Source organism: Labeo rohita, chromosome 10, assembly GCF_022985175.1.
Source record: "Labeo rohita strain BAU-BD-2019 chromosome 10, IGBB_LRoh.1.0, whole genome shotgun sequence".
Taxonomy (NCBI): Eukaryota; Metazoa; Chordata; class Actinopteri; order Cypriniformes; family Cyprinidae; genus Labeo; species Labeo rohita.
The window spans coordinates 1,175,554-1,192,301 of record NC_066878.1 but is presented as its reverse complement, the minus strand read 5'-3'; the positions used below and the strand labels follow the sequence as shown (position 1 = coordinate 1,192,301).

Genomic DNA, 16,748 nt, shown 5'->3' with positions numbered 1-16,748 from the left:
AACTTCCATGCAGAAAACTCAGTCCCAGGTATGTTGGTCCATTCCAAATTATTAGACAAATCACTCCAGTATCCTTCCGTCTCGATTTACCTGCTAACTATCGCATTTCTCCCACTTTTCACATGTCGTTGCTGAAACCCGCTGGGGGTCCGGAGGAGGCGTCAGAGGAGGAAGCCGGTCCACAGACCTCCCCCATCTCGATCGACGGCGAGGAGGCCTATCGGGTGCACGAACTTCTGGATTCTAGGCGCCGGGGAGGCAGACTGCAATACCTGGTCGATTGGGAGGGGTTCGGTCCGGAGGAACGCTCCTGGGTCAACTCGGATGATATCCTCGACCCCTCTCTCACTGATGAGTTTCATCGGAGGTTCCCGGAAAAACCGGCCCCTCGACCCCAAGGTAGACCCCGGCGCCATGCACCTCCTCGCGTCAGGAGCCGCTCGCGGGGGGGGGGCTCTGTTACAGAGGAGGCTTCTGTACCGCCTCCTCCGCACCACCAGAGGGAACCCTCGCCAGAATACTGATTCGGTCTCATTCGGACTCCAACTCCCATAACCCCTCATACCTGGGACTGACACGTCACACACACACCTGCACCTCATTACACACACACAGTATAAAACACACACGCACACATCACCTCCCCTTTCACCTTTCGTTTCTGAGTCTGTCTATTCCCTGTGGACCCTGTTTGCTGTTGATTTGACCCTGCCTGTACCCGACTTCGTTAATAAAAGCTGCAAATGGATCCAAACGCTTCCGCTGATCTGTCACAAGTATGAACTGAGCAAGTAAAATTTTTGTTGAACTGTTGTATGAAATCAATGTTACATTTGCGACTGCATTTACATGCTGATATTCAGGAAAACAACATTTTTGCTTGTGTGATATTACCTAACTACAGTGCCTACAGAAAATCATCTAGCACTGTCAAACGATTAATCACATCCAAAATAAAACTTTTTGTTTACATAATGTATTTGTGTGTACTGTGTATATTTATTGTGTATATAAATGCACACACATACAGTATATATATTTGTACAATATTTACATGTATATAGTTATATTCATATAATTTATATCATATATAAATATATTTAACCCTCTGGTGTCGAAAAACGTGCCAGCACAGTTTGTGGCAGTGTTTCTGATAACGCTAAAGGCACTTAAAAAGAGCAATCCATCAACTGAATCTGTAAGGAATTCACTTTTATTTGTGTACACTCATAATAACAACAACACTATGTGGCTTTGTGAAATAAAGAAAACAAACAGGGTATGCAGTCTGCTGCGTTGTTCTCTGTTATCGTCATTAAGAAACGAGTCACTAAAATGAACTAAAACTCAGTGAATACTCCACAGAGACATGAGAGATATATCTGTTGGAAGCCTCATGTCTACTTTTGAAATACTTATCGAAAACAAGTATCATGTGTTAAAGTAATCTGTATGAAACCAATCCCATCTCCAATCTTTCTCGTCAGACCTAATTATTTTTAATTTGATCACGGCTAAGAGCTACTTACACTTTTGATATTATAATCATCCACATGGAGTCGCACATGGCGTACCGCCCACATCAATGTAAACAAAGCAGCGAGACTGTCAATGTTTATCACAGCTATTTGCATCTTGTTACCGAAAGACAACGCGCTGTATGGAGTAAGATTTATATTTCCCTCAGAGGAAGAACGCGATGCGACGCACGGCATCTTTCTTTTATTAGCCTATTTCCGTTAGTTGTTGTGTAACTGTGACATAACTTGTAGACATTATAGTAGTTAGATTTTTCAGAGTAAAGTGAAACGTTATCAAGTATGTTTCATTTCATTGCATCAAAATGTTTCATGACTACAAAATAAAAATAATGCAATATAAAAGTAATAGTGTTTACACTGTAACACTGAATGATAGAGTCTGAATCTGAAGGATTGTTTAGTCAAAACTACTGTCAAATACTCTGTTCGCGAATAGATGTTTATGACGTGCTTAACAATAATAAATTAGGTTCCCAGTAGGGATGTAACAATACTTAATATAATATCGAACCATTCGGTACGACCTCCACGGTTCAATACGCGCTTCTGAATTGCGGTTTTTCGGTTTTGCATTTAAATAACTTCCTTGTTTTATTTCTCTCTGAATTTGCTGTATGTGTGCCCGCGATTTCACGTGCTGAGATGAGGAAACGCTTATATTTGAAAAAGCAACACACGCAGAGCATCTTCCATTCTAAGCACATGCAATGATAAGCCTTTCTAAACCTGTTGTCCAACAAAAGAGTTCTAAAAACAAAAGTTTTTATACATTAGGCATTGAGTTTTTAAACATTATGACTTGTTTTTAATTCACAACATTAGTCGAGTGTTTGAAATAACTTCCTTATGTGATCTGATGTGGCTTCTGATCAAAGAATGAGGCAGACAATAAATTCTATACTCATATTCTGTGTATGTCGATTAGCAATGGCTTATGAAAATACACGAGATGACTTGAAGAACACAGATAAACCATATGTTATTGCAGACGAGTGTTTATTGTCCTAATATTTCATCATTCAAAACGTTTAACGTTATATCTTGTTTTTAATCAGTTACAGCAATAGCGATGCTTTTATCCATATTAGAGAAGCTAGAACGGAACGTCATCAGCGCTACTTTGACGCATATCTGTTTTTTTGCACGAGGGCACCCTCTGGCATCAAGTATGAATGAAACCCATTCTATTTTGCATAAAAATCGAAAAAATAATCTCAAAAGAAAAATTAAGCAGACATATACTAAATCACGCTTTTTCCAGTGTACAGAGGTTTACGTGAGTATTTTGTTAATCTGAAAAAAAAAAAAAAAAAACACTGAAGTGGCAAGATATCAGAACCGAACCGAACCAAAAACCGTGGTTAAAAACCGAGGTACGTATTGAACTGTGGACTAACTGTATTGTTGCATCCCTAGGATATAAGATCATATTTATTTTTGTATAACAATAGGATATAAAAGTAATATTAGTTTATTATTAGTACTCTGTGTGTAGGTAGATGTTTAACGTGCTATAAATATTAATATATAAATAATATAAATAATGGTGACTTGACTTGACTTGACTATTCAAGTAGTCAAGTGATTGACTACTTCAACCACTAGTTGGTGCTGTCGGAAGCAATCGACTACTCGAGTGTGCAGTAATCAGAAATAAACAAACATTTTCAATATTTACACATGACTTGGCCACTCAAGGACATTCGCCTTCTTATCCTTAAGCCATTTCGTTGTTGTTTTGGCAGTATGTGTAAGGTCATTATGTTGGAAGGTGAATCTTCAAACGTCTAGCAGAGTGACGCAGGTTTTCCTCAAGAATTTCGATGGACTTGGCAGTGTCCATTTTCCATTCAATCCTGACCAAATTGCTTAGTCCCAGCTGAAGAGAAACACACCCTCAACATAATGCTGCCACCACCATGCTTCAAAGTAGGTATGGAGTGTTTTGGGTGGTGTGCTGTGTTTCTGTCCAAAAAGGTAAATTTTAGTCTCATCAGACTATAGCACCTTTTGCCAGAAGGTATCAGACTCTTCCAAATGTGTTTTTGCTATGCGCAAATGAGACTAAGTGTGACACTTTTTTTAGGAAAGGCTTCTTTTGTGCCACCCTGCCATACAAGCCAGATGGCTGTCACATGCACAGACTGACCAGACCCAGCCATAAAGCCTTGTAAAATTCCCTCTGGCCTCCTGGTAGCTTCTCTTATCAATGCCCTCCTGGCTCTGTCATCCACTTAGGACGGATGGCCTGATCTAGGCAATGTGCTGGTGGTGCCATGTGTTTTCCACTTCTTAATAATGCTCTGAATAGTAATCTGAGAGATAGCTAAAGCCTTTGAAATATTTTTGTAGCCGCCTTCTAACTTGTGCCTTTCTACAACTATATCCCGGAGGTTTTTTTAAACCAGTTTCCCAACCATAGTGAATTTTTTTGCCGTACCATGCACTACTAACAGTAGAATCTTCAAGAAACAGCTTGTTTTATTTTTGAAGTAATCAACACCACAACTATTGATGTATGGTGGGGCAACTGACCCTTCACAAACAGCTTGATTGACAGGCGATCTGACTAACCAATCATACACCTGCATCCGGCATTCTGTCTGTAGATAAATTTAGGTGGATTAGCTTGCCATTGTCTTTAGTCAATAAAACTCAGCGAAATAAAATAACGATATGTATTATAATTGATCTAATAAGGCAATACAGTGGTCTGCCACAAAATGGTATTTGTTTGAATTACTTAAGACCTTGTTTCATTCCAGAAGTAACCTGCTCAGTCTTGTCTGTCGGCGTGTTGTCAGTTTCCTTTTTGCTCTGCGATGCATTTTTCACTGCGTGCAAACATGATGTGTAGTGTGAGAGTGGCGAAGGGTCAATTAGCTTGGTGTTTTAATCAGGAAGTTGAACGCTTGCACCTGAGCAAGTTTACATTGTTTGGTATACTATAAGGGGCTGATCATTTTACCAAACCATGCATTTCACTGATTAATTTTTAATAATTCTCCAGCTCAGAAAAGTGAGACTTCATTTATTTTACTTTCAAGGGTGTAATGTGACACAGGATATGATTATTTCCTATAGGCACCTTATCATGTCTTATAAATATAAAAAGCAAAACAAATACTTATAACATGTATTAATTAATCCAGCCACCACTGCAAAAGATTTGTTTAATTTTCCATGATCTTTGACAGACAAAGGAGCATCTTGGCGGGTTCTGCCGGTCAACACCTTGTCCTAACCAGACATGATGCGACAAGATTCCACCCATTCGGCTGTCCATACCAGACATGACACGACACTGCGACGTAAGAGAATCACTCAAATATTCAGCATATTAAACTTAACCTGTTTTTTATCTTAATTATTTAATGCATAAGCAAGTCATTAAAACAAGTTTATGAGTATGACATCTGTTTAATCTTGATCAACAACAACTGACTCAACTGACTGTCAAATAGCCTTCAATTGACAGGTTATAACTGCATCTGTCTCAGATGTATAGACTTCTAAAGATTTATTTTTAATCCGGATCCCACACTCTAGCGTTAACCCGAATATAAATGTGCATTATTATTCATAACCATGTATTAATTAAAAGTATTAATGCACAAGTACCCGCACAATCACTTGCATCCTTTGCTGATAATGTAACATCTTAAAATTGGGATGCTTCACATACTTATTTGTTCATTTGAAAGTAGATATTACGCCCTCTATAGATATATTTTTCATGTCTGTAAGGTGAGTACACAGAGTTTCGGTTATTTTTTTTTCCTTGATGCCCTCAAGTTCACAGAGACTAAGATAGCAGAAAGTGCATCCTTTATGCTTTCCTTATTTTACAAAAACGTTTTTTTTTTTTTGAGTGCAGACAAACAAACATTTAATCTTTACAGATTCAAAAGATTTATTACTTATTTAGATTTATTAATTATATCTTATACTATTATAAGATATAATTATCTGCATGACCAAGAATGAGCAAAGTCATTTAAGAGCAAGTGACCGCACCAGCGCCTCCATCTCTCATGCAGTGAGTGCACTACTATTGAGCTTCCACACTCAGCACAAACACTTGGACAGCGCACATTTTTCTAGGTTAACTTAAGACTAAGCGGCCAAGTGAATTTGCTACTACGTACATACAGTATTTCAAATAAGCCATATTTGAGGTCGATGAAAGATAGGCGAGCAATTGTAGGCTCAGTCACCCAGGACATGTATGTTGTGTGAATTTAACTAATTCATTTTAATCACTGTCTGTGTTTGCCTATGCATGGACCCTTTTCACAAGCCTGTGACACGTTCTAACAGTCATCATCATCATAAATCCTTTATTATATTTTGATTTTTAAAAATATGTATGTGCATTTATAACACTATACTTTGTATTATACCACCTTTTCATCAAGTTACAAAAAAACTAGTTAACACTATGCAAGGGTGTTTCTAATGCTGCGTCTATGGGACAGACAGTAAATTTGACATTGTTCTCTCTTCTGACTGCCGATATCAGTCTCTCTCAATTTTTTTTCCTTTGATTGAAAGTTGTGAAAACAATATCGTGTAGTTTTCTTTTGCTATTTGAGCAAATGTGAATGCAAAAAAATATGTTTGTGGTACTCTCCCATTCACTGCTCTCGGATTTTACCCAACTATGACGACTTCCGCTATGAGAAACCCGGAAATGTGAGAAAGGTCCATTCTAAAAATAAATAAAATATACTCTCCATTATTTAACTACATATTTATTAATGTGTCCCTCAGGTATCATGGATATGATTATAAAAAAAATGTCAATCAATGAGGAGGCTGGGTGAAATATGTTTAGTATTAAGATGTAACAGTGTGGGTGGGCCTCTCTCAAGGAAGTCACATGGGTTGACCCCTCATACACAGGGACACGTGTGTTTGTTCAGTTTGTTTACACTTGTTTACAACTCAGAGACCCAGTTCTAATTGTTATGATTTATGCTTTGCATTTATTAGTGATGCAGAGACAAACCCATACACAATACTGATGCATCAGTTCCTCAGATTCATTGATCAAATGCTGACATATTCTGAGGGTGCTGAGGGTGATTATAAGTAGGCCAAAGACAATGTTGTCAAACTACAAACCGGCTGAAGTTTTTATGTAATTTATTTAAGTGTATATATACTACAGCACAGAATCAAAAGTGGACTTGGCCAATAAACATTTTGAATATTTTGCTTGTTCAGTGTTAGTGGTTTATTATATAAACAACAAAGCCGTGACAAGAGACTAAAAAGAACAAACACAGGACTAGGAATATTTCTATACCAGATAAAACATTAGTTTGCACTTCATCAGTAAAGAAAAAAGGAAAATAAATAAATAGAAAACCTTGAAATCTCACAACAGCTATCTATTACATCCTCTGATTATAAACTGTAAAAACGTCAATGAGAGAGGAAGCTGTTTGAAATATTTTAAGAGTTAAAATATATTTAACAGACATTTTAAACCAGCTGTAAAATAAAGCATAGATGACAGGATTCAGGCTAGAGTTAATATACACAGTCCATACTAGAAACTGTATTACAGCAGAAGAGATCATTGTAGTGCTTGTTAAAGACAAGATATAGTATGGAATAAAGCAAAGCAAATAAACTGTCACAATGATTCCTAATGTCAGAGCAGCTTTACTCTCTGATTTCCTCCTCACTGAACCTTCCAATACACATTTACCACCCTTAATCAGAGAGTTTATAACTTTCACTTGCTGATGAGCAACATAAAATATCCTCAAATATAAAGTTATGATTAGGGTGCAAGGAAAAATGAAACATATTAACATATCAGTGAGTGCCCATGAATAACTCATTCTAAAATAGCACCCTCCATAGCACATGTCTCTACTTTGTGAAGGGTCAAAATATCTGTTGCTAGTTACAAAAGCAATATTGTAAATTAAACAGAAAAACCAGCAGACACAGATACTTAATAAAGCTTTAGTCACAGTTATTCTCTGTGGGTACAGTAAAGGGTGACACACAGCCACATAACGATCAACAGCAATTAAAACTAAAGTACTAAGAGATACAGAAAGCAGCAATCCAACGATCATTGTGAATAATCCACAGTAAGTGTCTCCAAAGTACCAACATGTCTCAATCAGCTTTATGGCCTGCACAGGCATTACAATTAGTCCAATAAGCATGTCAGTCACAGCCAGAGAGAGAATGAGCATGTTGGTTGGAGTGTGAAGCTTCTTGAAGTGAGAGATGGAGATGATCACCAGCAGGTTCAGAAACACAGTCCATGCTGATAGCAATGAAAAAAACAAATACATAATATTGTTTTCAGGTCTGGATCGTTTTCCCTTGATACATGATGAGTTGATGGCAGGAAAGCAGTATTGAATCTCATGATTCTCAGTCTCATAGGCCATGAGAGGCTCCTCCGGTTAGAAGTTTGTTCTGCTCTGTCTTCATTTATAAAGTGATTGGATCACACTCATCAACCCACCCACTATGATGCTCACTATGATGCTGAACAATGACAATTGTTTTCTTCCAAGGGTTTCAACCTTGACAGTGAAATTCCAAATTGCTGTGTACAAGTGACAAAAATGAGAGACATGTAACTGAAAACATTTGCTTAAACATGGTGCCATTTTCAAACCAACATGAATGTCAGAAGTCCAAAAACACTGATATATTTGACTGACTATTTTTCAGTCTCATAAAGGTAGACTGAGTTACATTGCTGATCATAGCCACATTAACTAATGCTATATGACTCAATAAGTGTCCGGGTTTGTGAATCAGTATAACGTGTACATGATTCCAGGCACTGGAAGGGACCCTGGCTTACTACACAGTGAGACAATGACTGTGTTTACATGCGCACGAATAATGTGATTATTTTCAATAATCAGAGTAAGGACTTAAACGCATTATGATGTTTACATGTCACGAGCAAAGCTCTTCACTCCTGTTAACATTTGTATCATTCGCTAAGAAGCCGAGCTCTCTGTATGTTACTGCTGCGTTACATCAATGCCAACAGGATGCAGTGTTTTATCATCTAGATTGTAAAATGGGTGTAGCACACATGACGCCCTAAGGTGGACACTACCAATTGAAACAAACTCTGCATTAGGGCTGCCCTAGACTAAAGATTTTCTGGTCGACTAGTAGTACTTCATTTTAAACATTAGTCGACTAATCGCACGTTTATTAATAAATAATCGTGCCACAGCACATCCGCAGAAGTAATGATTATGAATGTATCACAGAAAAACAGTAAGGAGGCTGTATTAACATTTTAATAATTTATTGTTAAGCTAGTATTTTTTCGTTGTTTTTGGCTTAAAAGATAAAGTCAGCAACTTGTCATCTCGCCTGTATATGCATGTTTCATACAGATTACATAATCTGAGAATATTTGTTTCCCATTTGAAAGTAGATATTATGCCCTCTATAAATATATTTTTCATGTCTGTAAGGCAAGTACACACAGAGTTTTGGTTATTTTTTTTCCTTGATGCGCTCAAGTTCACAGAGACCGAGATGGCAGAAAGTGCATCCTTTATGCTTTCCTTATTTTACAAAAAATAAGGAAAGCAGAAAATAAAGGAAAGCAATGTTTTGTTGTTATTCTGAGTGCAGACAAACAAACATATAAGCTTTACAAATTCAAAAGATGTATTACTCTTATTTGCATGACCAAGAATAGCGTATTTTAAGAGCAAGTGACTGTACCAGCGCCTCCATCTCTCATGCAGTAAGTGCACTACTATTCAGCTTCCACACTCAGCACAAACACTTGGACAGCGCACATTTTTCTATGTTAACTTTAGACTGAGCGGCCATGTAAATTTGCTACTACGTACATACAGTATTTCACATAAGCCATATTTGAGGTCAATGAAAGATAGGCGAGCATTTGTAAGCTGCCTGATATATTGTATTACCACATAGACCAGCCATCCACTATCTGTCCGTCAGGGACTGCGTTACTTCGCCACTTCCTGTGGATTTTTATTTATTTTGTTTTCGGCAACTAATAAAATTTTGGTTGACCATGCAAATATGAAATACCATCATTATTTTGAGTTTATTTCTGTCAAAGCCAAGAACATTATTGTAAGTTGTCACTTAAGGGGGAAGAAAACATCCAATTTTGAAAAACTCCACATCCACTTTAAAACACCTGAAAGGGCAGCACGGCACAGTAACATTTTTGAGAATGTACCAGGCGTGGACAGCAACACATCAACTTATACTGTTGAGTCCAGTCAGTGCCAGTGAATCAGAAACCTCTGCACTCTTGTGGGACCCGACACAACGGAGTGCAGCATGGGACAAGACTTGATGGGTGAATATTTTATCAGGAGCATTTATACTGGGATGTTGTACCTAGGCAACATGCAAAACTTTCATGTAAATTTTATGGATGTACAAAAAAAAGTAATGTAACTAGTAACATAACTAATTGCTTTTGAAATAAAGTAATCAGAACAGTAACTTGGTTAATCAGTAATTTAATTACATTTCCAAGGTAACTTGCACAACACTGTGTACAACAGAAATGGCCTAAAGGTTAGAGAGTTGGGCTTGTAACCCAAAGGTCGCTGGTTTGATTCCCGCACCAGCAGGAATTGAAGGAGGGGACTGAGGAAAAAATAGCGCTCTTTCCACCTTCAATACCATGACTGAAGTGACTGAAGTGACTACCCATTAGGTTTCGCATCAGTTACAAAATATTACTTCTTACCAATACGGCCCTTAATTGTTTAGCTCCTGCGTACCTAACTAGACTTCTAACATATAATTCTTTGCTGTTAATAGTATTCATTGTCTGTTTGATTATGTCATTAACTAATTTTTACCATTCATCTCTGGCATATGTATGTCAACTTGACATTCACCAGTAAGGCACTACATAATATATTGTAGAAACTTAAATTTTCTGTAAAGCTGCTTTGCAACAATGTGTATCGTGAAAAGCGCTATACAAATAAACTTGAATTTAACTGAACTGCCTTTTTTTTGGTTGAATTTTTTAATTTAGAAGCGAGCAGTACACTGCGCTTTTTTATATGTGCCTAGGCAACCACTGAATCATCTGTCCTCTCAGTCTAATCAAGGATTATAGCGCAATGAAAACTGAAAACTGTCATTAGCAAAAACATTATACAATGTGGTAGTTATGATTCGTAAAGTCAGCTCCAGGTAACCTACCATAGCCACAACAAGTTTCTCCTCTATCATTGCAGTCCCTAGACCAGTGGTTCTCAACCCACGGCCCATCACGAATCGAAATGCGATCACATTACAAACTAACTTACAGTTTTACAATTCATTTTTGTTTTTACATTAATTTAAAAATGTACTAAAGAAATATAAACTCAAATTTTTTCATACAAAATAATCATTTGTTTTTCATATATTATTTTCAGACACGAGCAGGCCTATGTATTCATGTACATTTAACGAACATATACAAGTGTGCGCTTTGGCAGAATTCAGTTCAAACAGTCATCATCAGCAGCCATTTGCTCGGTAAAATTAAGCATCAGAAAAACAAAGTGTGGAAAATGCCAACAAAGGAATACATTAAAAAAAAAAAAAAAAAAAAACGCAGTATCAACAGTGAAGAGAGTGCTGACTTTCGGCATCAACTTTCGGTTTGCCTCGCCACTCACTTAAAAGATGAAATGATGTTCAGGCGAAAGGAAACACCCATACTACGCAGCAGTCATCCTCAGATTTAGTTTGAAAGTGCTTTCCATATTTGGATCAACAGACTACATTTGTGAATGCACATTTTCTGCAATGTTGCGCATAAAGTCACGTTTCCATGCGCGTCTTACTGATTTTACAAATCACAACTTGACATGAATGTGAGTAAATGATGACTGTTCCTTTAAAGCTCACTGTAAAAAAGGCTCACAAAAGAAGTTTGTGCTGCTAAAAGCATTGTGAAAAAATCGTAGATAAATTAGTGCAGCCCCCATTCATTTTCTATGTGAGGTCAAAGAAGACCCATAATATCCTCAAAGGGACTTTACAATAACATAAAGGGCTGCACGATAAATCAAGATTTTTGCTCAATTTATTTACCTTCATTTAAATGTAACTCATCATATCAAGGAACATAAAATGAATACCCATGGCTGCTGAAGATTTATGAAGATCTTAAGAAGCGAAACAATCTGTCTGTCAAAGAAACTGAACATCATTTACAACATACCTGTAATCCAGAGCCTCAGGCAAACTGTCCAGAACAATGTCAAATTCCCAAACAAATTATTCTTTTGAACCGGTTCTTTTTGGTGGACTACTTGGACTCCAAAAAAGAGTTACTTTTATGTGTTCTATCTGAAGACAGATAACAATCGAAATTGCAGATCCCTATATACCTTTTATTAATTTCCTTTCCCACTTACTCGTAAGCCACGTAACATGGGTTTGTTCATTCAAAAATATGTGTGCCACATTCATCACACCCATTAAAGTACTGTAGACTGAGACAAAATAACAGGAGTGTCTCTGTAAAAATCCAAATACAATTGGTTATTTGAGAGACATTTGGAAACTCATGTTATTATTAGGTATAATCGGTAATGTGTCTTGGCTGACCACTTGTGATTGAATCACTGAAAAGAACAAGCCAAAATCTCTCTAAATACTCTTTACATTAGAAACATTCAAACATTCACATTACAAAATTCATTAACTACTTAAATTTTTAATGGGCCTCATTCATGAAACTTGAGCAAAATTAATTTTTGTGTAAATCATTCGTAACCTTTAAGTTCATGAAAATGTTTGTATTTTCAAAATGTTAGTGGGTACGAAAGAAATGTACACTTGCTCTCTTCCAGGTGTAAATGGTGCGTAAAACGTTCTGTGTTCTTTTGGCAAACTGATGACACTGAATTTTGATGCACTGCCTTAATAAATACAAGTTCACTTATCCTTGCAGTCTTTTTAAAATATTTTTATTTTATTTTATTTTTTTTTTAAGCTGACTTGATAACTGTAAAATGCAGCGCTACTTACTGTCTCTATTTACCCAGCCGTAAATAGATGAGGGGCTACTTACAGAGAATAGTTCGGACTGCCGAGAGGATTATTGGTGCTCCCCTGCCCACCCTTCAAGAACTGTATTCATCCAGAGTGAAGAAAAGAGCTCAGAAAATCACTCTGGATCTCTCACATCCAAGTCATCATCTCTTCGAACTTTTACCATCTGGCCGGCGCTACAGAGCCCCAAACACCAGGACAACCAGGCACAAGAACAGTTTTTTTTCCCCCAGGCAATTCTCCTTATGAACAGTTAAATGTTCCCCCCCCATTGTGCAATATAATGTGCAATACCTTATTTATTAGTTACCACCCCCATCCTAGCACATCCCTGCATCTCTACCTCTTTTCTATTCTATTCCATTCTATTCTGTCATCTATAGCACAACTGTACATACCACTTATTTATTTATTTCTCAATTTATTTTTCTAATTTTTGTCTATTTATATTAACACGTGTATTTTATTCTCATCTTATTTTTCTGAGTTTTGTCTATTTATATTTACATATGTGTATTTTATTCTCATCTTATAATTATTATTTGTATGTTGTTGTTGTCTCTGTGTACTAGAAGCTAATGACACTGAAACAAACTCCTAGTATGCGCAAGCATACTTGGCAATAAAAGCTCTTTCTGATTCTGATTCTGACAATGGAGCCAAACCTAAGAAAGCAGACCAGAATATTCCACTGCGTTCCTGGCCACTTAATTTGCGTAGCTGTAATTCATAGGCAGGGATTATGCTAATTGTGAATAAGTGTGCATGAGCAACTGAAATTTACGAATGATTGGAATTCATTAACGTACACATTTAACTATCAAATCGGACATTTACAAAGCATTTATGAATCCAGAGGAGAGTTTTTAGTAGGCCTGTTTTACACACAAATTACTCAGAATTTACTCATATATTTACGCAAGTTTCATAAATGAGGCCCAATGATTGGGAACTGGGTTAGTGTTGGTTATTTGAGCAAAATTTATTTTGCATTGCTCACATTACCCTCACAGCATTACTGACTCCCTGTCTAGAGGCATTTTTGGGGTCTAAAAATGAACAAAAATTAAACATTTATTTCACAAAATCAATAAAACACTAAAAGTTTTCACAAAATAAATGGATATGCAGATAGGTAAAGTAAAATAATGTCCAGACTGGCTTCTAAACACTTAAAGCACAAATAAATAAGCACACTTAGTAGTACAAGAAAAAAAAAAAAAAACTTCAAATCCCTGTTATGACTCTGTATTGTTTAAGCTTCAAGAAAACAATAATAATGTCATTGTTCAGCATCAGAGTGGGCGGCAGATGGGTTGGCCAGTCTGATCGAGACACTATATAAATGAAAAGACAGTAAGGCAAGCAGAACAAACTCCTAACAGGAGGAGACTCACTCATGGCCTATGAGACAGAAGATCATGAGACGCAATACTGCTTTCCTGCCATCAACTCATCCTGTATCAAGGGAAAACGCTCCAGACATGAATATAACATTATTTACTTGTCTGTATCATTGCTGTCAGCATGGACTGTGTTTCTGAACCTGCTGGTGATCATCTCCATCTCTCACTTCAAGAAGCTTCACACTCCAACAAACCTGCTCATTCTCTCTCTGGCTGTGGCCGACCTGCTTACTGGACTTACTGTGATACCCTTAGAGGGCATCAAGCAAATTGAGACATGCTGGTACTTTGGAGACACTTACTGTGGACTGTTTGTAATTACTGTTAGGCTGCTCCTATGTATGTCTCTTAGTAATTTAGTTTTAATTGCCGTTGATCGGTATGTAGCTGTGTGTCACCCTTTACAGTACCCACAGAAAATAACAACTACTAAAACATTAATATGCATCTGTCTCTCTTGGTTTTGCTGTTCAGTTTACAATATTGAGTATGTAATTAATAATGGATATTTTAATATCTCACACAAAACATTGTGCTATGGCCAGTGTATTGTCATGATTAGTCCTGCTTGGAGATTTACTGATTTGACCTTGTTCTTTCTATTTCCTTGTGTTGTGATTATCACTGTGTATTTGAGGATATTTTATGTTGTACAATGGCAAGTAAAAGTTATAAACTCTCTAGTAAAGGGTGGTAAATGTGTAGTGGAAAGTTCAGTCAGGAGGAAATCAGAGAGTAAAGCTGCTCTGACATTAGGAATCATTGTGACAGTTTATCTACTTTGCTGGATTCCTTTTTATATCTGTTCTCTAACAGAAATCACAACAATCTCTTCTACAACAATGACATTTTTAACATGGACTTTGTATGTTAGCTGTGGTCTGAATCCTCTTATCTATGCTTTATTTTACCGCTGGTTTAAAATATCAGTTAAACACATTCTAACTCTTAGAATATTACAGCCAGCATCCTCTCTGATGGACATTTTTACAGATTATAATTAATGATTAACCAAATATTAAAGGGACTGTTCACCCAGAACTGTGCAGAATAAAGATGCAATGAACATGGTGACTGAGGCTGCAAATATCTCTTCTGTGTTCAAAGCAAGCATTATATCTATTCTTCACGGAGACTTGATCTCAAAGCACACCTCAATGATAAAATAAATTCACTGCTAAAAATGACCAGCACAAAATAGTTACATGTAATAAAAATGGACTGTTTTAACCAATACATATCTATTATGTACATATGTTTGCATGCTTAATAAAGTACCATGCTATTACCTTATCAACATGCTAGCATCAATCTTACAAATGACAACGTATAAATGTATCACATGTATATTTGTTTAAATAATGAGAGGTTGTTGCACAAGACTCACCTTCCCCAATTTATCACTAATATTGTCAACAAGGAACACAACATCTCTGTGAAAGTGTACAAGGCCCCACCATGGTCTGTACTGTGCTTGTTGCTGATGCAGTCACTGTGACACAAACTGGTCACCTCCAAATGTTTTTGAAAAACTTTTTAAACACAGGGAGTCAGTGGCTACAGGCAACAGTTATTCTGTAATATAGCAACTCAATATTGCAGTACAAGGTCTAAAGGTGCACCAAGTAAACGTATATGTTCCACTGGATGTCAATGTTCTTGGACTTTATACTGACACCTGTATTTGTGGATATAGCATGAGGGGAAACAAAAATATTGTGTCCCCAATTTTATGTCTGAAAAGAAGTGAAAACTTTTCTTTGTTTATAATTTGTATATTTTAAGTCCTAGTTGCACCTGATGGTATAGAAAGTCATTTCAGAAAGTTACATTATGCAGTCACAGAACATGCATGCTAGCTGGCCGTTGGCCATAATCTCTTCAGTGTTTTCAAGTGCAACTTTCTGGCCAGATGCAGGTGTTGTGAGGTGACACTAGCTGCGCACTGCACTGCTAGTTCTTTGATGTTGGCTTGGTGTGTCACGGCCTGTACCCCTTACATATGTTACCCAAAGACTGTAGTGGACACACATGCATAACACTGCTTTAACAAAGAGCTAAAGGCAGGCCTCTTCACACAACAATATCTAAAACACATCTCTTGTTTCTGCATTATTGCATAATTAAACATTAAATAATGCTGTAGCACATTACTACAGATTTTCTGTACTTACAGCTTTGTGTGGTAATAATTAATAATAAATTCTAATTTGTAATTTTTTTTTAATATTCGTGCTGATTCCAGCTGTCAACATTTTGCTAATTTTAACCCATGAAAACAAACTCACGGTCCTCACACCTCTGAGGACACTGCAGCATCAGTGTATTGTGTGTGTTTGTTTTCACACCCTTAACAAACAGATCACTCTGGGATTGTCATTACAGCAGAACTTTAATACTGAACATGTGTTAACAAGGTCCCTCAGGATTATTTACCTACGTGAAATACCAAACAGACACACAAATGGACTTCCTTATGGGATTAATTTCTGTCTGAAGTTGGTCAAATTAACAAAGATGCAAAGTCACTGTCTAAATGGGAGGTCAGTGGCCTGGAGCGCACAAAGTGGTTTAGGCTATTCAGAAGCAGAAATAAATTGTGGCCCCAAAAATGTATTTAAATTATTTTTAAAAATTATTTTTTGAGAAAAGCACTATCAGGGTTCAGTCTTTGTGCTCTTGTTATATGTACTCCTTCAGATTTTAATTCTGTTAAGTTCCTGTTTCCTACAAC

General features: G+C 36.9%; 1 protein-coding gene and 1 pseudogene across 1 annotated transcript; one reads left to right on the top strand and one right to left on the bottom strand.

Annotated features, from left to right (window-relative positions):
• Positions 1–6,940: 6,940 nt before the first annotated feature.
• On the bottom strand, positions 6,941–14,606 carry LOC127172378 (trace amine-associated receptor 13c-like). Its single transcript, XM_051121643.1, has 2 exons — positions 14,595–14,606; positions 6,941–7,972 (listed from the first exon to the last, which is right to left on the bottom strand). The coding sequence occupies exon 2, from the start codon at positions 7,961–7,963 to the stop codon at positions 6,941–6,943; it is 1,023 nt and encodes a 340-aa protein (XP_050977600.1). The 5' UTR covers positions 7,964–7,972; positions 14,595–14,606.
• Positions 13,954–15,018, top strand: LOC127171862 (trace amine-associated receptor 13c-like; annotated as a pseudogene).
• Positions 15,019–16,748: the final 1,730 nt, after the last annotated feature.

Excerpts from the sequence above, each read along its gene's own strand:
- LOC127172378 (XM_051121643.1), bottom strand. The coding sequence starts at position 7,963 with ATGGCCTATGAGACTGAGAATCATGAGATTCAATACTGCTTTCCTGCC.